Source organism: Pygoscelis adeliae, unplaced genomic scaffold, assembly GCF_000699105.1.
Source record: "Pygoscelis adeliae isolate BGI_AS28 unplaced genomic scaffold, ASM69910v1 Scaffold33, whole genome shotgun sequence".
NCBI lineage: Eukaryota > Metazoa > Chordata > Aves > Sphenisciformes > Spheniscidae > Pygoscelis > Pygoscelis adeliae.
Window position 1 is genome coordinate 2,094,965 of NW_008824413.1, and position 22,934 is coordinate 2,117,898.

At 36.4% G+C, this 22,934-nt stretch overlaps 1 protein-coding gene across 1 annotated transcript in view; it reads left to right on the forward strand.

Moving 5' to 3' along the window:
• The window catches only part of PARK2 (parkin RBR E3 ubiquitin protein ligase), a 657,679-nt gene that overhangs the window by 224,850 nt on the left and 409,895 nt on the right, over positions 1–22,934 (forward strand). Inside the window, exon 7 of the mRNA XM_009320759.1 lies at positions 8,271–8,354. Within this exon, the coding sequence (XP_009319034.1) occupies positions 8,271–8,354 (84 nt within the window). The remainder of the gene's footprint in view (positions 1–8,270; positions 8,355–22,934) is intronic.

Here is a 22,934-nt window from a genome sequence, read left to right on the forward strand (position 1 = left end):
CAAATTGTCAGCTACTTCATTTTGGAAGAGTTATAACTATTGACATAAAACTGTCAATTTACTAATTAGGCTGGGCACACTGAAAGGAAAATTTCATCTCTAAGATACCACTATAAATCAAACCAGTAGGTTCAATTCCACGAAGACTTAAAATGTGATTAACTCTACTTTGGTATTTCTTATATGAAGAAAGTTATCCATGTGCTTTATTGATTGCTCTAATAACCAAAGTCAATAATAACTGAAAGATTTCTTCCGATGGATTCTTTAATGTGCTGTGTAGACTAAGCAGTTAACTTCAGTCCTCCCATTTCTAATCCACAAACCCCTTTAAAACTAGCCCCAAGACTAATTTAGTAGACGTCTCTACACTGTGCTCCCTGCTGTATGGGAGATTCCATGTCAAAGTCAGTCCGTGGTAAATTGGTTAGTTTTACCTGCAGTGAAGTGTGCAGTAGGAAACGCTCTCACTGCTACTTTAGTATGACATGTGAAGTCACGTCATTCACAGTAGCATTTATTAAAATGTGCTGTGTAGGAGGGAAGAACTCCATTGTGTTATTAAATAAATTATGGGTTGCCTCTTACATCCACGTATCCTAACACCTGTGTCCTAGTCAGTTGGTATCAGTTTTGGCAGAAATGTCGAAAAAATAAATAGTTACTCTCTCACTGCTAGAAGTGGCCTTTGCAGGTCTGTGTAAACTGTGGGTAAGCTTTAATTACCTCTGCCTTTGTGATAAGCTTTGTGGCTAAGCAGAGGATTTTGGTCATAAAGGTTGCCAGTTTTTACCTCCAGTAAAGTATCTAATGTAAAAAATTTTCAAGTATTGTAAATAGAATATCTGTAAAAGGCTAGCAAGCACTTCCTGGCTAAATCAGTAGTAATCTCTTTATAAACTTCATTTTTACTCCTCTCTCTGGTGGTGGATGCTGTTAGGTTGTGCTTTGGAAATTTGGAGAAATGCATTTTGTGTTAAACTGGGTACTGCTGTTCATAGAGTTTTACTTATGAACAAGATAATGTCTGTATGATATCTGAGCATTCAGTAGAAATCTAGCAAGTGTCTTATTTAATAAACATAGTCTAGTTGTATTCGTAATTGTCAAGGTAAAGAATGCTGAAATAAATATGGAGCTTTGCATGAATGTTATGATTCAAATAGATTTATTTCTTCGGAATTGAAATGAGATCTCAAATCTCTTTGCTATTAGAAACATGCCATATGAATCTTTTCTGCTGAGTCAAATTGAGTATTGCTCGCATAACAGCTCAATTTTCTTTCTTAGTAAGTGCTTCAAAAGATGATCAGATTGCTCTCCTAAATTAAGCCTGTTAAGGACTTACAAAATGTGGATCGGTGTATCTAAAAGTCTTAATTTTTCAACTCTGTTACTGCACTAATAAAATAGGATGCAAGCTTTGATTTGAATGTGTTATATCCATACTATAGAAGAAATAATCTGGCGTTCAGCAATGCCACTCTAATGACAAGTGTGGAACATGAAGAGCAAATCATGTTCTGGGCTGAGAAAAAGTATGAATGCACTGGCTTACCAATAGTAACACCAGGCTTAATCAATACCAGTTTTCCTATCCAAGAAAAAGCCCTGTTCTTTCTTCTGTTCACAGACTCTAGACTTTGCCCAGTTCCTTAGAGATTTATTGACTGCTGACCCTTCTCCAGCCTTACCCATCAGTTCTGAGACACTTTTGAGCCTCCAGGATCTGACTATGTGTAGTCGTCTTGCAAGTCGCTTGCTCTGAAATATTATAGAGGTAGCATAATAAGAATAAAAGTCTTGGAAGGTGCTAGATTTTAGAGAAGCAGACAAGCTTTAGTCAGGTGGTGCTGACGGAAGCAGCTCTGATTAATTAGTAAAAATGTCTGTGCTGTTTTAGGAAAATGTATGTTCCCTTATAAAATCGTCTTTCCAGGCTGAAGTGCTTGTATTATGAAAGCGAGCTCAAACTTGCATTGAGAAGAGTAGAAGAAAACAACAGCAAAAAGATTGTATCACCTCTGCTAAGATGGGTTAGGTTTGTGACAGTAGGTGGGATCCATTGCTGTTCATGTAATATTCATCACCTGTGTTAAGCTGTGTTTGCATATATATGTTTACCATCAGAATACATCTTGGTTCCTACTGTGTCTGGGGGACAGAGTTGTCTGTGTGTACTGGCCACAGTGAATTGTGGTAGCTTGGTGTGGATACCCCTGTTACAGAATGGCAAAAAGGAAATAAATTTTTACTAAGTAATCCTACCATTTTGGGAAGGCTTTTTTGTCTTATTGCCTCAAGATACTTAAATCACGCTGAGGGGTCACCATACAATGGTTAGCTCTTCAAATACTCTCATGTAGACAGCTCAATAGCCATCATCTTGCAGAGGAGTCTTGAGTGGTCACGTGGTTTGCATTAGATTTAGCACTCTTTCAGTGGCTTGTGTGCTGATTTTTTTTTTTTAATTTTTTTTTTTAAACCCTCTCAAGTACCTGAAATTATTTCTTACATTATTTTAAAAATCCTTCTGCATTTAATACTTGTCCCTTGGTTGGGTCATTTGCTCAACATTTTAATGATTTATGTCTCTCATGTAGATATTAGCAGGTACAAAGATGTGTTTTAATGATATTCTGCTGCATATTGTTCACTGGGGGAGAATATAAAGCAGGGAAAATACAAAGCATTGAATACATGGATAGTTTCCAACCTTTTAAATGATTCAAAGTCTTTGAATCACTGGTTTCTACTACTGACCTCTGCTTCTGACCTTTCCCTGACTTCACAGGTCAACAGTTCTGTCAGCAACTGCATTTTGAATAATTTGTCATCTGAGATCTCTAGATACTATTTCTGTTTTCAGAGATATCTCTTTTTTTTTTTAAGTGGTCGTTGACCAAAATTCAGTTGTGGTTCTACAATACAAAATCAGATCTTGGCTACTGGATGGAAAGCACACTGAGAGTAGACGGTACTGTCCACTGTACTGGGCACCAGTACAATGTTCTAGTAGAATGTACACAGGTTTCTAGTACTTCCCTCATACAGTGAAAAAACCCCTCAGTCCTCCCTGTTCTTCATATGCTGCATAGGAGCTTCAGTTCAAATTTAATATGCCGTCTGCCAACTTTTTTCCTGTGTTCCCTCTCAAAAAGGGAGGGAACAACTGTCATACACCCTAAGCATAAAAATTTCCATATCTGGTTATTTGGGAAATACTCAACTATGTTTGACATGAACTTTTCTATTCAGTGATATACTGGTGTTCTTTCTATTTCTTTATTTTTTTCCCATTTTTACACCGGAAAAGTCTTCTCTGATACATCCGTTTTAATGCATAGATTTCTGAGCCATTTGGCTGTGTACAAGAGGGGCAGTTGCTTTAATCTCGCAATCAGAAGGCTTTGTTCTTCTCACAGTGTGTTCTTGATTAATGCAAACTAATAATTACAAACACTACAGCCTTCAGTGTTACAACACCACAAGTGATTGGCTGGCCTGTAGTTTGATAGGCTTTTCTTGAACTCAAGAAAGAATGATACAAAAATTGCATTTCAAAGTGTTTATCTCACTAGAATTCCTAATTTTATTTTGACGCAATTATAGAAATGACATTTAGTAGTGCTGTCACTGAAGAAACATTAACATTTTGAATACACAGTGTTTTTCAAGGACAAATGTCTCTTTTGCCTTTTTTTTGAAGGTGAAAAACTAAAATTCTCAAGCACACTAAATCTTTTAGAAGTGTATTATGTTATCATTAATAATAAAATATGACCCTGAAGAATGCCAAGCACAGATGTGGGAAAGGAGATTTTCCCCTTTGTACAAATTTGGAAAGTGAGGCATAGAATTTTTTAGGGGTGTTTTGTTTGGTTGGGGTTTATTTTTTGTTACTGTTTTTCCCTCCACTCCTCACTGCCAGACAGGCACAAACTCAAGATATTCTGCCAGTCCATCTTGGGCTTTTCCTGCTGGATTAATTTGTCCCTTAAGAACTTGATCTAACTCTTGCTAGAACAAAGAGAAAACACTGTTGACTTAAAGCTGGGTCTGGTTAATGTTATCAGAAGAGCTAAATGCATCTGACTTTTTTATGGGTTTTATATGCCCATCATAAGAGTTAATGTAAAGAGGTGTTGGATTGGGTGGGGGTTTTATGAAGGAAAAAAATAGGAAGTTGTTAGCCACAGTGTGAGTGAACAGCTGAGTAGTTGCTGATAGTGTGGGACTGTGCTACTAGTTCCCTGTGTATATGCTTTTAGCGTGCCATAAGTGGAAGATGACATTCTTATTTTAGAGAGCTGCTTCATGCAAAAAGTACTCTTGTGTGCATGAGAAATGTCGTGAGGAAATTATGGCCGAGAGTGAGAGCACTGTAAGTTCACACCATGCCATATAGCACATTCGCTTTCCCTTGTAGATGAGACCTTAAAAAGTGACCACAAAATTCATACAATTGTTGTTACTATTAATGAATAAAAAGATATTGCCATATTAAGCATATTTGGACCTGATCCAGTGCTAGTTGTAGTAGTTGAATTCTAACTAACAGTACTCGATATTGCATCAATTCCTTTCTGTTCTCGTTTCTTTAAGGATGTTTTCTTGATTATACTTTTGCAAATCAGCTGCTCGTTTCTCAACTACTATAAGACTGTGGCATAATCAATATAGTGACACTGTTTCAAATCCATTTTAAATATGCACTTTCCTAGAATCTCACTCAACCTTATAAATGGTCCTATGCATGTTTTCTTTCTCGCTTAAGAATTACTGTGCCTTCTTACATTTTTGTGATTATGGACCTAGACCTGAAAACTACTGAATACTTGGGAAGTTTTCTCCTGAAATAACTTCAGTGAAGTTAAAGGATTAATTCCTCTAAAACGTTTAGCTTGAAATATTTTCTTCTCATGAAATCGAGATAATTAGTACCAGAGTTGATAACATATACTTGTGGAACTGCTTCTACGAGACTGTTTTAAATTATCTTATTGTGTAGCAATCTTGTGACTCTATTTTTGTGTGTATGCTAGCATAGCATCATTAACTCTGAGAGTCTCATTAATCATGCAGGGATGAAGTAACAGGAAGATTTACTGTTGATGTTGTTATCAGGATCAGGAAAAAGTGATTGTGCTTGTGGTTTGGGTGGGTTTTGTTGGGTGTGTTTGGGTTTTTTTAGTTTTTTTAACCCCCAAATCTTATAAAGCACACTTACTTCTTATTTCTCACCCTTTCTTTCTGGTATCCTCTTCCCAAGTGTAAATTATGTAAGGATTATCTAAAGATATACAAACCTACTGAATTCCTCTAAATTGGAAAAACAAACTTTATAATAAAAGTATGCTAACAAATTTGAATATGAAGGAAGAGGTGTTAAGTAAGACTAACAGGTTAACATTTCCTTGTCTTTAACAAGTCAGTGAGTTACACAATATCGTTATGGAGTGAAATTCTAGGCCTGAAAGGGAAAAAATATGACTCCCCTTTACAGCCGCTTGACCAGATGATGATAGCGAGTCTACCATGCTGGAGAAAATCAAAAGCTTGTAAGTGTAAGGAAAAACAATTATAACGGGATATTTAAATTGCTTTCATGTAAATTAGGTAAGTATCATGTCAAACCATGATCCCAAGAGTAAACTTGTAGATGCTGTCAGGTTGTGTTAGGGAAAGTTGATCAAAGGACCTGTAAGAGAAGGTAATGCAGAGGACCTGGTTTGTAATGTTAGTGACAAAGACCTGCTTTAACAATGACTGTAATATATTTACATTCAGCAACTTCCCAAAATCTGAGAAAGACACAATTATTGTGCTTAATTTTAAAAAAGAAAAGCTACATAAAAGTAAGGGTGCTTGCTGAGAAGCTAGAAGGGGCAGCTAAAAAGAGTTAAATCTTTGGAGAAGATGTAGAAATTACACTGGAATCAAAGACTATGTGCACAGAAATTTAAGGAGGACTGAATGGAAGCTAGCATGACTAAATTGTGGGGGTGAAAAAAAAAGGAAGGAAGGTTATTGGAATCAAGGATGCATCTTTCAGAAAACTGAGTAAAATGAGTAATGAGAAATTAAAACAAACAAAAAAACCCCAGTAAACAAAAACAAACACATAATTCTGGCACCTTAAATATAAAAATGCAGTTAGGCAAGCAAAAAACAAGTTTATAACTTGCAAACAGCAGAAAAACTGTTACTGAGTCCTTTTAAAGTATAACAGGAGCAAAACATGTACAAGTCCACTAGATGATTGCTATATAAAAGAAGCACTTGGAGAGGATGAGGTATACAGCTGGTTCATCCTTGGGAACAAACAGGTGTGTTCAGTATGGAGGAACCTGGGAAGTACCTGCTAGAAGCCCCTCTGTGGACCTTAGGATGCACACTTCTTCATCTGCTGGTGAAGTGGCAGATGGAATTCAATGTATGTTAATATTGAAGTGATGTGCACTGGGACAATAAATCCAAATTTTATATATACGTGATGGATTTTTGAGATAACTGTTACATTCAGGAATGAGGTCTGGGAGCTATGATAGATAATTCCACCAAAATGCTGCCTTGGTGCTTAGTAACCATCAGCAAAGTAAATCACATTTTAATAATTATTTAGGAAAGAAATAAAGAACAAATTCAGAGACACCATCTTCCCATTCACTAGTCCAGCACGTCAGTAAGCCTCGTATGCTGTGTGATGTTTCTCGTATTCTAAAAGATAGAGTAGAATTGCAAGAGCTACCAAGAGAGTAAAAAGCTGATCAAAAGTAAAGAACAGCATCTATATGAGGGTAGATTACCTTTCTTCCTGGAAAGTAAACTACTGTGAGAGGTATGCTAGAGATCTGCACAGTCTTTGGTGGCATGGGGGAGCATCAGCTGAAACTTTCAACTACTGAGTTGAAAACAATTAAAAGGAGGTGGTTCTTTACGCAATACCTGAAGGAGGCTCTGCTGTTCTTCCTGCAAAGTCTCAAGAATGCCTCATACAGAAGTAGAAAGGAGGTGGATCTAGATGTGGTACTGGATTACTTTGTAATCCAACTATGATTTAAGTAGGCACTGATTTCACTAATGCAGCTAAACCTCTTGATTGAGATAATTTCTGGGTAAAGTTTTCCTGTTATTCCCGAGTAGTGACACTATCCCAAACACTGAGTAATTCAAGTAGCAAATATTTTAATTATCGATACCTTCTTAGTTTATTTCGGCTATGTATATGGATATATGTAAGCTTCCTATCTATTTCTCAGATTAATTTTTATTGTCTACGAATTAAATACTAATTGGTGTGAGATTAATATTAAAAGAGAAGACTTGCGCTAATGTCACTTCAATTTTTATGTTCTGGGAAATAATTTTTATAAGTGTTCCTATATATGCCATATATCTAAATACTCTTCTTTAATAGACCATCCTGTTAACGACACTATTTTGCAGTTGTGAAATATTAATAATGCTGATTTGTAATCTTTAAATTTACTGTGTTTTGTAGTACACTCATAAATGAACTGTTTCTATTCAAAAAGTCATAGCAAAGTTTGCTAAGGATTTCCTATTAATTTTCTTTCTAGGTTTTATTTTTTTATTAACAATGACAAATCTTACAGCTAATGTAAATGTCCAGGAATCTACTAACAATCCTCACTTCACACTTTTGTTACGTTGTAGTATGGTTAGGTAAAGGCTTTATCTGGTAACAAGAAGTCTAATTCATTTACGGTAAACATTATCAAAATTCACGTTAGCAGCCCATGAAAGCAGAAAGAGATTTCAGTAAAGTTAGAGCCATTTAATACTTAATAAACAAAATAGAGAGAAGCTACTTAACCTAGTCTTTGTGTCACACTTCAGTCTTTCTAACTGTGTATTCTATTTCCAACTGTGTTTTTTCCCTTTTTCCCCTTAGTTAGCTGCAGGCCAAGGTGTAAACAGTGTTGAACCAGAAGATGACTCTTTGTAGCTTTTTAATTGTAATTAAGTCAGCCCCTGCCTTAAGCTGAGAAAATGTACCTACTATTTGACTCCTGTTCGCAACACTGACCTCAGGATGGAGGGGCTGTATGTCCTGTCAGTGACTGAGTTTTATTGATGAATGTTGTCATATAATCTGCCTGGACTTTTTCAGCATAAACATGATAAAACTGTCTAGCTAAAGTCTAAAAGATATGGGGGTAGGAAAAGAGGCAACAAAAGCAACTTTTATATGTTTACTTATTAAGTAGATTAAAGCTTTTATACGCTTTGGTTTTATTTTGAAGGGTCCATCTTGCTGGGACGATGTGCTGATTCCCAACAGAATAAGAGGTGTTTGCCAGTCCCAAAGGTGCAATGGAAACATAGCGGTAAGATTTTTGTCATGTTTCTCCAAGTATTGTGGCACTTAAGAATAACTGTTTGTAGCAATTCTAACCATATTAGAATTGCAGAAATGAATATAAACTGACATGTATGGTACACTTCAAAAGAGCTGTTCAGCATCAGATAATATATCTGCGATGTTTAGCAAAAGGGAGGAACTTGATCAGTTGCTGCTTGGAATGAAGGAGGAAATCATTCTGTCATCTCTCTTGCTGAAGTAGAACTCTTAGATATTCAAGTATGCATAGTTAAATGCAGAATGTAATACTTAAACGTTTATGTCAATGCTTATTTGATAATTATTGTGTCTATATCAGTGCTCTGAAAGCTTCAAATATTTATGTCATCTTGCATATCAGATCTTTCATATCAGATTTTCAGGTTTTGTCCACAGAAGCAGATCCTTCACACTGATTACTTTACAATCTGTTCTCCCACATGCTCATCATTGTTGTAGACTTTAAGTGTTTCTCAAAGTGACATCAATGAAAAACCTGAGTAAGAAGCAGCATAGACATCTCAAATTCTTAATGAAGATTTTTCAAACATTATTTATGTATACTTATCTTTTCATGTGTTAGATATTGTTCAATACTATTTAATACTAAAGAGGTCTTAGAGGTACTTTGTTCTCAGGAAAAAGCTTAATTTGAGGTGTTTCTTCTGGACACAGCTTTTAAAGACAAACACAAAAATTTGTGTATGAAAGGATATGAAAATCCTTATGAAAGGATTCTATTCATCAAAGATTTGCAGGTTGGGACAACATAAGCACCTTTTTTCGGAGGCACTCACCTGCTCTGGTGCAGTCTTCTCTTTGTCTTCCCTAACAAGACTGTTGTGAAGTGGTGTGTCCATGCGGTTTCGTAGGTGTCTCCTGCTTGGCCACAGATGGTGTCAGGAAATATTTTATCTAATTTTAAACACCAAATGGTTGTTCTAACAGCATGGGATTTATGGCTGTGTCCATGCACAGCCGACAGAAACTGAGGTCTCACAGCTTTTGGGCTTCTGCTTCTCAGTGTGCTCCTTGTAGTAGTGGTTCAACCATTCTCTTGAGAGTGGCAGGTATTAGAAGTTCATGTGTTATTCTTTCAGCAGTACTGGGCTCTGTTACGTGTGTAAAAGACAGCACCACTTTGCCTCTGGGCAGATTGGCTGTAGTCTGCCTGTTGTTACGCTTCAGGAACTACTCTAGTTGTAAGAAAGTTGACTGCCTGACTTCACTTTTGCTACCTGTTCATTTGTCGCTGTGCCACTACTGTTGCTGGGGAGAAGTCCTTCCTGTTTTCCTTTCTTTAAAAATGACACAGGAAAATGAAAAAGACAGAACTTGCTTTTGACGAGGACAGGAGTCTGCTTGGCAGGTATCCAGCTTGAGCTCTTACATACACAAGTATGTGATCAAGATTCTCAGTCTTGTCACCTATTGGGACTCCCAGAACATATCTGACTGACCTGCAGCTACCAACTTACAGCTTTTGTTTCCAATCTGCCTGTGAAAAGGTGCTGAAATAATGCCACTTTTGGCAATCCTGCCTCCTGAGCTACAAAACATTCCCTCATTGAATCTATTTATTTATTTCTAAAAAGCAGAAAATAGAGCAACATAACATCCTGGCTTTGTGGAGGGAAAAAAAAAGCGCTGACCATAAAATTAAAATCTTAACTGGCTAATGCTGTGGCAAACAACCAATACCCAGTCAGCTAAGTCCCATGACTCCAGCTGCTGTCAATGCCTCTGGCAAGCTGCATACTTAGCAGAGCCAATGATCAATGTTATCTTTCAGTAAGGCATCACTGAACAAAAATCAGGAGACATCCTATTTTAGACAGACATGTTGCAAATGCAGCTTCAGACCGCCCAAACTATATGCATGAGGTTGTTATCGGCGAAATGTGCTGTTCCTTTATTTCTAATCTGAAACATTTTCCCTTTCTACCAGCTACAAACCACTCTAACCAATGGTGTTAAACCTAACCGGACTGGGATGCAAGAACAATTCTCCTTTTTATGATTTTGAACAGGAATTGCCAGCAATATCGATCTAGTCAAGAAAAATTAAGTCACTAAAAAAAATCAGTCAGGTTCACTTATCTACCTATCCGGTAGGTAGCCCTGCACCAGATCTTGAATTAGTGACTCGTTGAGGTCCTCTTGTCCCTGAAAGGCATCTTTCTTGTGTTTTGGGGTGGGGTTTTTTCCAGCCTCAATCACTGTGAAAACACATCTTTGCTTCCTGGGAAATCTTCCAGTCCAAAGGCTTAAATCACCGAGCCTTTTGTTTTGTGTCTTGCCCAGAGTCGGAAACAATAGAGAGCCTACAGATGTGCCTCCAGGGATTTGTCACTCTTTCTTGTTCTGGTAAAACAGTCTAAGTGTCTGTACTGTGCTATTCCCAGAACTCTTCCTACCTGAAGTCATAGTGACTTGATGTCATCCACTTGTTCCTAAATCCCATATGTACTACAGATATAAAACCTCTTGCTGGTTCCTGAGGTGATCTGCAGCCAGATGGTTAAACCCCAGCACAAAAGCAAAGGAAGACAGTAGCTAACTCACCTGGGTTAGACCATTTGCATCCTTTTGCCAGTGTCTTCTCTGTACTCTGCCTCATCAGGAGGCAGAATTAACTGTCTGTAGAAGTTAGGGACTTTTTCCATTACATGTGAAATCTGGTTTGTGTTTTTTGGGGTTTGTTTGGTTTTGGCTTTTGTGGTTTTTGTTTGTGGGTTGGTGGGGGGTTTTTTTGCTTTAAAATAGACCAAAGATCTTCAGCAGCGGTTTTTGGCTTTTTAAATCAATTATGAACTTCATGCCTGTGTGACTTTCATGAATGTATCATATGTCCTTGGAAAAGAGGAAAAAATAACCTTAACTAATTCACAAGTTAAAACCTCTAAGCTTTTCTTGGCTGTTACAATCTTTGGGAGATTACTTAATCATAAAATGTGACTTATTCATTTTTGCATTGTCATGACAAAGTTTGTGCAATTATATTTTGTCTGTCTTAAATAGCTCCACAGTGTACGTGCTTCTTTACAGTGATAGGTAACAAAGAAGCTTTGAGACTGTTAGTTGTCAGCAACAAACTGCAAATACTGCTGTTTATGCAAAGAAAAAAAGATTCATCCATTATTTATCCCCAAGACAAAAATGTTTTGCTTAATTGTTTTTTGTTTTCCACTTCTCATAAACACTAGTTTGTAACATACCTTCAAGAGGCAATGTGTTCTTTCCTGAAATACTGATTTTCATGTATTTTGATATAAAATTAGTCTCTCGCCAGAAATTAGACTTTAATTCTTTGTTGCAAATATGAAAATAGAGTAATCGACAATATTAGAAAGCAATATAAATCAAATTTTGATTTAGTTAAATAAAATTTATAAATTTATTGCCAAAAGATGTAATTTATATCTTAATGATAAATGCACTGTGATTCAGTATGTGTTCCAATGTGCTCACAAATATGAAGTGTATCTGATTATTTTTTTGAGTTTGCTCAACATAAACTAAACTGAATTTAAATTTTCATATGAACTGCTCTGTGCTTTATTTGTCATTCCAACTACTTTTGAGCTTGGAGTGAAAAAACAAAGTATTTTGTGATTTATAGTCCATAATTATGAGCAAAAGAAATGCAAGAGAAATAAATATAAAAGGTAAATGTTGCAACTGCAACATCTTAAAATATGACTGATTGCTGACTGGGAAATTGAAGAACTTGGAACACTGAATATCGGTCCCCTGTGCTGCCTGCAGGAACTCTCCCACAGTTTCTCTTCAAGTTCATTTCAGTTATAGGCTGTTACCCCATAGCCTGGGGTAGCCTGGGGTAACAGGCTCTTGAAGTTGTGTGCTCAAACCAGAAATGCAAAAGCTTACAAACACAGGTGAAAATGGGGTCTAGTATTAAAATATGGATTTCGAAAAGGTAATGAGCAGTGTTTCTTTCAGAGATTTAATGTTAGACTACTTTATGAAACAAAATGAATAGTCTAGTGTTTTGAGAAACAGTGAACAAAATACAGAGTATCCAAAGCAGAGCTCAATGGGCTTTTTCACGTTATAGTCTATCAGAAATAATACATGCACTTTGAACTTCTGCAGCTCCAAAAGGATTAAGTTGGTGTGGACATGTTACTGCAATTGTAGAACACTCATATCACTTTTATAACAAACTTCAAGTGTATTAATTAGAAAATGGAAAAGTTGACTTTAGCTGATTGACACATTTTAAATGAGGTTCAGATTGGAGTCTTTCAAGCTGTTTCGCAAACCAGGGCCATTCACTAAATGAGGCGGAACCTTGTACTTTTGGTGGCTCTCTCAAAACACTTCCAGCCAGAAGCACTGTATGTAGCTGTGCAGTTAGGCACTTATTCTAGAGAAATGATTGAATGCACCAGCAATGCTCCAGGCTCTTGGTTTTCAGACGTATTTGTTTGCTTTTCTTTCTGAGTTTTTCTTGTAATTCTCTGTATTCTTTGAAAAGGGCAACCCAAAGGCTATGGAAACAGTCGTGGTTCTCTGAAATTCCAGATCCTGCTCTCACATAAGCATAATTTATTTACAGCTTGAATAGCTTGAACTGATTTTTTTTTTTTGTCACTTAGCTAGATAGCCAAAGGTTGCTTTGTTCAATGCAGAGCAGCACTATAGTTCAAGTTTCACAGACCCATAAAAGTGTATGAAGGCTTTACTGATAAGTAAGAGTTGAGGTTAATTAGTAAGTGATTCACAAACTGCTCTTTATATCATGAAGAAATCTCATCTGTACCTCTGAGGTCCTTCTTGTGTTGTGCCTGAATGTTTTCAGAAAGCTTGTTGTAGACAGAGGGAGATGAAATCTTCTTCTATAGATGAAGAGCCATTTTTTTCCTCCTACAGGAATGTACTTCTAGTTTCAGTGTCACAAAATGGTGAAGAACGGAAGTATTGGTTTCTCATTATTGGTCTTTTTTTAATTATTATTACTTTTATTTATTTATTTTGGAAAGAATAGGATTCATTAAAGGAGCAAACAGCTCTCCATTTTTGTCAGCCAGTGTATTCTTAGACTAGAAACATTCCCAAACAGCTGCATAACCAAAGAGCAAAGATTACTGCCACGTTTAAAGAAAGAAGTCTTGTGAAGAAGTTCCTATTCTCCTTCCTTAAAAAGACAGAAATGAACTTACTCTTTTTACGAACCTAGTTTACGAACCTTTTTACGAACCTAGTTCTCCTATTTAGTGCAAAAGTGATCCAGTGGTGTATCTGAAGTAGTGATTCAGAGTTTGCCAGTATTTCTTTAATACTTGTAAGACTTTTAAATAACCTTAGAACTGCTTTGTATAATTACTTTGTCCAAATCAATGACTTGTGATAGTGAGATCACAGTAAACTTTCCAAGAAGATAAAAAGAAAAAAAAGCTTTGCAAAATATGGTATCAGTGATGTAGAATTTATGCTAAGTGGAATGTACCGTGCCACAGAGTTAAAATTAAAGTGCTGCTTTCCTCAGAGCATTATAAATAATCAGTTCCAGTAACTTTGGGAAATGGACAGAAGCAAGCTATTTCTCAACCAATTGCGAATGTGAGTGAGTGCTATTGGAGCTATCTTGGGTTTGGGTTTTTTTTTCAGTGTAATGGTAATAATTGGAACATATGCTTTCTGCTGAATAAATACAGCTGTCACGTGTAGTTGAATAAAAATTATAGATACTGTACCTCAAATGAAATTTTAGCTGCTATCCTGTTGAGGGTCTGGTATGTATTCCTTCTTTTTTCCTTTTCTTGGGGCGGAGGTATTTCTGATAAGATTTTGGTGGATTTAGGTTTGTCCTTAAAGTGATCTGAATACACTTGATACTAAACTGTTTATTCAGTCAGTAAATACCTTTCCTTATTCAAATAAAATATTACTGAAGTGTTCTTATTAAGCTCAAACTTCTGCAGTTCCCTAAAATACATACAGAACATTTTGTGTTTATCATCCAATGAAGTGAATTTCTAATTGTGGAGAGGTGGACTTTTTACTTCTGTGTATAAAAATGCTATTACATTTTCTTTCTCTTCATAGGTTCGTGCTATTCAAAAGTCAAGAGCCACAGAAATAATATGGCTCTTTTCATAGGTAGGCAGAGACAGGACTGTAATACCACTGTAAACCACTGAAGTGGTGATTTCATAGGAATCGGCTCCACATCAGTCTCACGCTCAAGTGAACGTGCATTGGTTTCTGAAAGACACTACCGTGTCTCCAAAGCAAAATATAAGGCAAATTGCTTTGAACTTTAGAAAGCTGTGGAAAAAAGTATTAATGTTCTGTATGTGTTCTTGAGATTCTCGCTTGAAGTGCAGAAAGAGTTGCTGTAGACTTTAAAATCTCAGAAACAATAATGGAAGGGTTAAACAGGTTTATAGGTCAGATATGGCTTAAGCCATTGTGAATAAGGAAACATGAAAATTATTTTAATGGAAATATATCACACTGGGATAGAAGTACATTTATGTCTCACTACTGTTGCCTTGAACTTCTTAGTCCTGATGAAGACTGCATCAACTGTCCATCATCATGATAACTGAATAGCAGTTTTATATCTTCTCCAGTCTCCAAAACACGTTAGGTTTCAGCAAAGCCACAGGACTTCTGTGAACATATAGAAGCATCTCTAAGTATTGGGTTTCCTTAAATATCAGTATACCCTTCTAGTCAAGCTCTATAGCTTGACTATAGCTATATATCTATAGCTCTATAGTCCAGAGTGAAGACTTATTTTCCAGTTTGGTCACTTACCTATTTTAACGCCTTTTTTTTTTTTTAAATGATTGGTATATGGTTGTTATAGTGGAATATGACTGTTGGAAACCATGTATACAGTAGCATCACTGTTCCAGTGTGTGTTTGAGACAGAGTTTGCAGTAACAGCATGTTACGTTTTTTCGTTATGTAACTTCTCTTGTTATTTTTCCACACTCCTCCTGTGTGATTTGAATCTTGCAATTTTATTATATTGAGATTTTTGAAGACATGACATGAATATTTGTCCTTCTCCTGCATGTTTACTGTCGTTAGGTGTAGCACTGAGGGCAGCAACATTATGTAATCTTTTCATAGCTGGTCTGTTCCACAGGGAGTCTGTGCTCATCTGGAATAGGCTGGACTAAGAAATCAAGGGAATAGTGTTCAGCTAGGATGCTTTAAAATGCAGCTTACCAAATGCTTTTTCTTTCAGGCATCCAAAGTTATTCTTCTCAAATCTTACTGTTCATATGAAACATGCTTCATTTTTTCATCTCATTTTGCTTTGATCAGCTCAGACCTCTGTTTCAGCTGAGAACAGAAATAAATTCTGTAGCAGTTATGAGTATCAAGAGTGAAGTAGTAAATTTTATGATGTTATCAAAATATGAATATAGTAAACTAAAGAACTGTCATCTCATTATAGGAAGGCTCTGTTACTTTGCTATATTATTTATTCATTGATCTTTGTTTACAGTGATGTGGTCGGTTATTTATGAGGGGAACCATGTCTGTCTGTTCTTGGAGCCATTAGAATATTTTCAATGTCATAATATTGCTATGAATAATTTTAAAAATTCTGAGATGTTTCTTAATACCAAGAAACCTCTTGACTTTATATTTTTATTTCATTGCTGTCCATGTTAGTTTGTCTTATGCGTTAGAGATTAGTCAAGATACCACATGCTTTAAAAAAAAAAAAAAAAATCATGGTGAGTATGATGGAACAGGAGTGCTAATTAAAATTCTTGTAACACAACCTAATATCTGTGAAGTAAGATTGTGATAGCTTCTTTATCCAGACTTGAGAAGAGAATTATTCAGATTTCACACAAGACAAGTTTCGGCGTATTTTTCATTTACCAGAGACTCTGAGACCATTGCTTTTACTATTTAGGAACTATTATATTCTTTTATGCCAAGTGATATGGCAAGTAAATCTAGGGCAAGTAAAAGGAATAAAGCATAAACACAAGTTAAGTAACAAGCAAACCAGACCCATCATTGTAGTTTTACTCTCTTTCCTATTTTGTGATACAAGAAGGGGCCAGAGCTAACAAATAAGCAACCAATTTCAGAGAATTTTCTGATTTAAACTCTCTTCCCTTCAGAAACCTATCCATTCATCAAATTAAAAATTAAAATATCTCTGTTTTAATCACTAAGTTAAGTTGTCCTGTTAAACACATCTAATGCTTTGGCTTGATTTATGCTTCCATGGTGAAGCTGAGAATCAATCTGGGCATCCCCAGTCAGGTTTCTCTCGCATAACATAAGAAGCTTCTAAATTGTTTGTGAGGAGCATCTTTAAAAGTAGTTTCAGCTAAATTAGTTGAGCTGAACAATGGCCAAAGTCAATCCAAATTTTAAGTTTATAACTACAGTTAATGTACATACATTTCTTACAACAACTAGAATAACTATACAGCAGACATAGTACCAACTTATTCATTAATTTTACATCATAAATTAATCAACCCTAATTTCCCTAGAAAAACATAAAAATCCACATGCATGACTGAAACGATCAACACCTTACAGTATATTAAGATAAATCTCATGGTGGTGTTAAATGTCATCTTTAAGATGTTTGCAAGCCTTCTAATCAATCACAATAGCATATGTATCATTCTCATATCACACTGTAATGATACAAATGCAAGCCTGTACACAATTGCTTTGAACTGCTCCATTTTTAAATTATGTGAACTATACAAGCAATTTAGAGCATGCATCGGCTTTGATCCTCCAAAAACTTTCATAGACATGTTAGCGCTTGTTTTACTTTCTTTCCATATATTCCAATTTCTGGGTCTCTTTTTTCTTTCCCCTTTATTTCCATGATGAACAGTTGTGTCCCAAAGCATAACTTGTTAGGGCAGTCTGGTACGTGTGCTAGCATTTCAGGATCCTCTGTGGTCCCATGGAACTGTATGGGAATCCAGAACTCCTGAGATCCAAAATATGGAGCTTTCAAAGACACTAAGGGAATCCTTCGCACCATAGAAACTTCAAATTATTTAATTGGCACGCATGGGTGGGAAATAAGTGATCCACAGATATAAAAGCAGAAGGAACATTCTGATCATTTCGCCTAACCTCCTGTGTAACACAAGTTGTGATCCTTTCCTGAAGTAATAGATTTTTGAATGAGAACACATAATTCAGGAAAACATATGTCCTTGACTTAAAGCTAGTGGTGAATTAAACAAACACACCCCTCCCCCCTTGACTTTTGCGGATGGTTAATTAATTACCTTGTCTGTTTAAATGTGCTCTATTTCTAGTACAAATTTTCTGTCCAGCTTCAGCTTGTCTAGCTTCAGTTTCTATGTACTGTCCTTTATTATCAAGAGTTCTCTTTCTTCATGTTGGTTTCCATAGACTAAAGTTCAGCTATGCCTTATCCGTTCCTTGAATGTTCTGAGAGGTAAGTAATAAAACCTCATTTTCCAGTCCTTAATCACTTGCTCAGTTACTGTTGCATTCTTACCAATTTTCAACATTTTTCATAAATTTCACACATCAGAACTAGGCACGTAGCAGTGATGCCATCAGTGCCAACTACAGGGATGATATAGTCTGTTTACTTATGTTGATATTCAGCAGTTTTATTAGACAATTTAACCATAATGCCATTGTGAGGGTTCCAACTCAGCTGATCATCCACCAAAAACCTCAGTCACTTCAAATTGCTGCCTCGCTGGCCGGAGTCCTTCCTCCCGCATGCATGGCCCTTACTTCTAAAGGTGTGACTTCATTTTTGGCTGTTTTAAAATGCATATTATGTGTTTGATCTGAGCTGAGTGAGCTGTTCATGTGGCTTTGTCAGTGACTTTTACTTTTTGTTATTTTCCACTCCCCCAGATTTTGTGCCATCTGAAAAATTTAGGAGTAATTACTTCATGTTTTCTTCCAGATCATTAACAAATGTTTTGCATAGCATAGAGCTAGGAGATGATCACTGCAAGACCACACTGAAAAAGAGACATTTGATGATTCACTATGAGAAATTAGGTCTTGGAACACATCAGTTAAATCCATCTAACATTGATCTCAGTGTTCTAGTTTCTTAATCAAAATGTCAGTGCCATATCAAATGCCACACACAAATCTGGGTAAGTTGCAACATCGCTATTACGTTGTTCCACTAAATTTGTAATCTCATAAAAACGTCAGGTTAGTCTGAAAGGGTATAGTTACCATAAATCCTTGTTGATTGACATTAATTACACATCCTTCTTTTATTAATCAAGTACCATATTAGCTATTTATTCTATCCAGGGCTAGTGTCAGGCTTACGTGCCTATAATTACCTAGATTAGCTCATATAAAGCTGCCCTAAACTATGGCATGATGTGGTTCTGTTCCTGTAAAGCGCTCCATTTTAAATCACCTCTGAATGTGGGTGTTTTTGTTTTGTTTTGCCACCAGTGCATTTCCTAAGGAGGAACGGAGTGGGGGAACAGCACTGAAAACAGCACCTATAGGACTTTGGCATAGCCTACAAAGGTGCTGTGATTATATTATGGTAATTTTTTCTAGGCTTTTAAATTAATGTCCTTAATAGCAATTACAGATTAAAAATGCTTACTTCAACCACTTAATTAGTGAAGAAAGAAACAAGGCAATTGACTTTTCTTAGTATTTAAAGATCTTTAATGTGCTTTGGAGTTCTTCGCATTGTAGTTACAAATTACTTCAACTCTACATGTCTTCTCAGTTACCTCTTCAGAAAACTATAATTAGTTTTTTTTTACAGATATTCTCAAATTAACCTCATTCTGGAGTAGATCAATTTTTCCTTTATAAAGAAATTGTTACTCCACTTCTTAGTACATAAAAATCAATGATAGGTAAAAACTGAATTATAAAATAGAATTAATTCTATACAAGGACAAAAAAACTAAATTATTTATCTTGGAAAGAAAAGTTAAAGCTTTTAAAATTAAGACCTATCCTCATTTAAAAAAAAAATTAAAAAGTGAATACTTACTCACTGTTTCCCAGCATAGAAATACAATATTTCCACAGTATATTGGACACTCTTTATGGGCCACAAACAGTGTCTGTGTCAAAACCCACCACCAGCAAACATAACAAGTATAATTTAGAACAGTTGGTTATATAGTAAATGATTTTTTATTTTGACTGTTTCTTTAAGAAGCTTTTTTTAAACAATGCATTATTTTTGGCACCATAAAAATCCTAAAACTGAGATCAAGCCAGGTCTTTGGATCTGTTCTTCAGTTTTCTCATCTTGCCAACAGAGTAAAGAGTTGCTAATAGCTTTTGTGAGCTGCAATTACGTAGATGTTCTGGCAAACCCAGAGGAACTCATGGATTCATACTTTGTGTTGAATGGTCTCGGGAAGCTTAGCTCATTTGTGTGTATTGCTACCACCACTGTCTATTCACATGTGGGGAAATGTCACAATTTTGTAAAAGATCAAACAATATGCTGAAGATCATAATGCTTTCTTCAAACAAATCCTCTGCTCTTTGATGTTCTTAGTAAGTTGTTAACACTGCCACTGAAAGGAAGAAAAAAAAAAAATCCTTTGTTGTTCATTATTTTTTGCATCTGTGGTTCAGTTCTAGAAAACCGTATCTGAAAACATGAGCATTAAGCATGCTTTCAGGGAAATTTTTTTCAGTGTTTTAGTCTGTCTTACACGAACAATTACTGTGCATGGTTGTGCTTAGCTACTAGGTTTTGCTGGTCCTTCAGAATTGCCTTTTAAAAATAAGCACTTGTTCTGAACACAACTTCACATCTCCTTCAATGATAGAGTTCTTGAGAAATTCTTCAGATAGCGTAGATGCTTCATCATTTGATGAGAGGCAGTTTCAGGTGGGTTAAAGATTTGTCTTGTAACAGGAATGAGTGAGAGTTTTGGCAAGACCGATACCTTAGATTAACAAATCAACAGCTTTTCTTCAAAGTTTGTGATGCCCCTGGATTCACTGAAAAAGCAGTTAATGTTTTATGAATGATCATTTTTATATCCTCCTTGAGACTGTCAGTATTAAGGGTCCAATGTTATGGAAAGTGAGCAGAGCGCAGCTTGTGTTCATCTGACCAAATCCTAGATGATTCACAGCCCTGTAATCCCATTGACTATGCTGAAAGGTAGATAGCGTTCACAAACCAAAACTGAACGTAAATGCACCTGTAATATTTTTGAGATTTTACTTTTAGAAGTGTCTGAAAAACATGATGATGTACTGCAGCAAGAAACTCACTTTGTACCCATGCTGTGTTGGGTGCCATAAAGACTTAACATTGTATGATTATAACATCCCTGTTTTGGCCTGAAACAATATTCTTTTCCAGTTAACTGTGGTGTTCAAAACAACTACAGGGAGATTCCTCTTTGCATGGTACATAATTAAACTGCAGAAGTCTTTACCATGATATATTACAGAAGTTACAATGGGTTCAAAAAGTGACGAACTAATGAAAGAAAAACCCATTGAGAACAATTAAATGTGAAGACACCCTTTCTGTTTTAGGAAGTCTCTGAGCTACAAATTGCTGGAGCTTGGGAACATACCCTAGGCAAATACCTCTTTAGGTTTGTTCTGTGTGGTGTGGTTTTTTGTGGTGTTTTTTTTAACAGTAGGTGCCTAGAAAGTGTGTTAACTTCCTATTAGAGACAAGATATTGGGCTAGATGGACTACTGTAGGGTCTAGTGTGGCCATTCCTAAAATAACTAGATGTTACCAGAACAGATTTCTTAGAGAAGCCAGATACTGTAAGACTGAGATATAAAGGATAAATATGACCAATGTATTTTTCACAATCTATATAAAGGCTCCATTTTTTTAAGTTTACACTCTCAGTGTGTGTACACGTGTATGTATTTCTTGAGTCTTAGTTACAGCTAGCACGAATACTAAAGGGAAGTGGATTCCAAATTCAGTATATCGTATTCTTATGCCAGGGAGGAAAGTGGAAAGGAGGTGTGCGACACCCACTGGCATGTGTTACTGCCATAATATAGTCCCGAGCCTAGTAGTGAAAGCAGTGTTACAATTACTCTATGTTGTATGTTGTTCCACAAGTCATTTCTGCATATTATTTGGAGGGGATTATACCCTTTGTGCATTTGATCTATTAGAGTTTTAAAAACTTACAGGCATTCAGGGACCTAAACAAATTGGGAAGCAGTAATTGAAACCTATGAATGAAATGCTATTATATTAAAAGCAGAGAAATTCAAGAAGATACAGTAGAATCCGCTCCAAGCCCTAACATTGTGCTTACTCTGTCACTTGTTTCTCAAATCTGACCCATGTTTTTTTTTTCCAAATACAGCTTGTTTTATACATATTTTTGCATGCACTGTGGCAACATGTCTAATGCGTTCAGGGATAGCTTTTTGTAATTCAGTGAATTCCAGTAACACTTTCACTGAATCTTTTGTTGCTCACTGCACATGACATAAACAATATGCTACTGTCTGCAGCTGTTGCAAATTCATTACTGATGATTGAAACCTTGGATTTCCACTCAAGCATGCAACATGTTCTTGCAATCATCTATCAGCAATCAAACCAGATGAAGGTGATTTTGTTAGGGTACAGTATGGTTATATAGGAGTCTCTCCTCAAATGTCAGGCAGCATTTATATGGAAGAGCACAATTTCTTCATTCACATCTGGCAAGTACTGTTATTGTGTGTAATAACTGTGTCATTTTGCAGACTGACGCTATGTGATATATTCTATTAGATCTAAAAGCTGCTACAAAATTTACCTTGGCATAAAATCTGTTTCCCACGTATAGTGTCCATGCTCAATGTTCTGGTCTGAGATTCTAAAAAGTGAAGGTATTAGGTTTTGATTAACAATTGTCTACTCTATTTTTGGTCTAGCTATTTCTAAGAGATCGTGCCTGTGACTGATCTGGGATCAGTTTGTAAACTCTTTAATTTGTGTCTTCTGCTTCTGTGCATGCAGCTTATGATACAAGCTCATTTTTACAAATCAGAACTAAATTTAAAATAAGCATGCACTGTTTATAGGATGTGGTGGTGTGAGATAATGTAGTCCATGGCATCACCTGTGAGCTTCTCTCACCAGAGCCTGCAAGGTAGTTCATGTTGGAAATGCTGCTACAAATCACGGGCGCTGCCTCTCATGGTTTGTGCTAATGCGGTGGGTAGTTCTTGAATAACTGCTGTCAGAAATGCCTGGATTCTCATAGTCTTATAGCTATACAGGGCCAGGCAAACACGGTTGTCTTCAGTATATGACATGTATTTCTAGCTCAGAAAAGTCAGGTATAAGCAAAACTTCTGTTGTCTTGAGTCTAGAAAGTTTAAATTATAGTAACAGATGTCTTTCCAATTCTGTTTTCTGCTTTAATGGCCCAGCTCAGGAACATACTTGAAGTACATACTTAAAGGGCTTGCAGAGGCGATCAGCTCTGGTGCGGGCACGTCCCGCAGCGGAGCGGTGGATGGCGGCGTACAGGGGGGTGTCCTGAGCCGGGGAACCCACAGGGGAGCGCAGTGCCCCGCTGGCAGCTCTCACCAGGGTGGC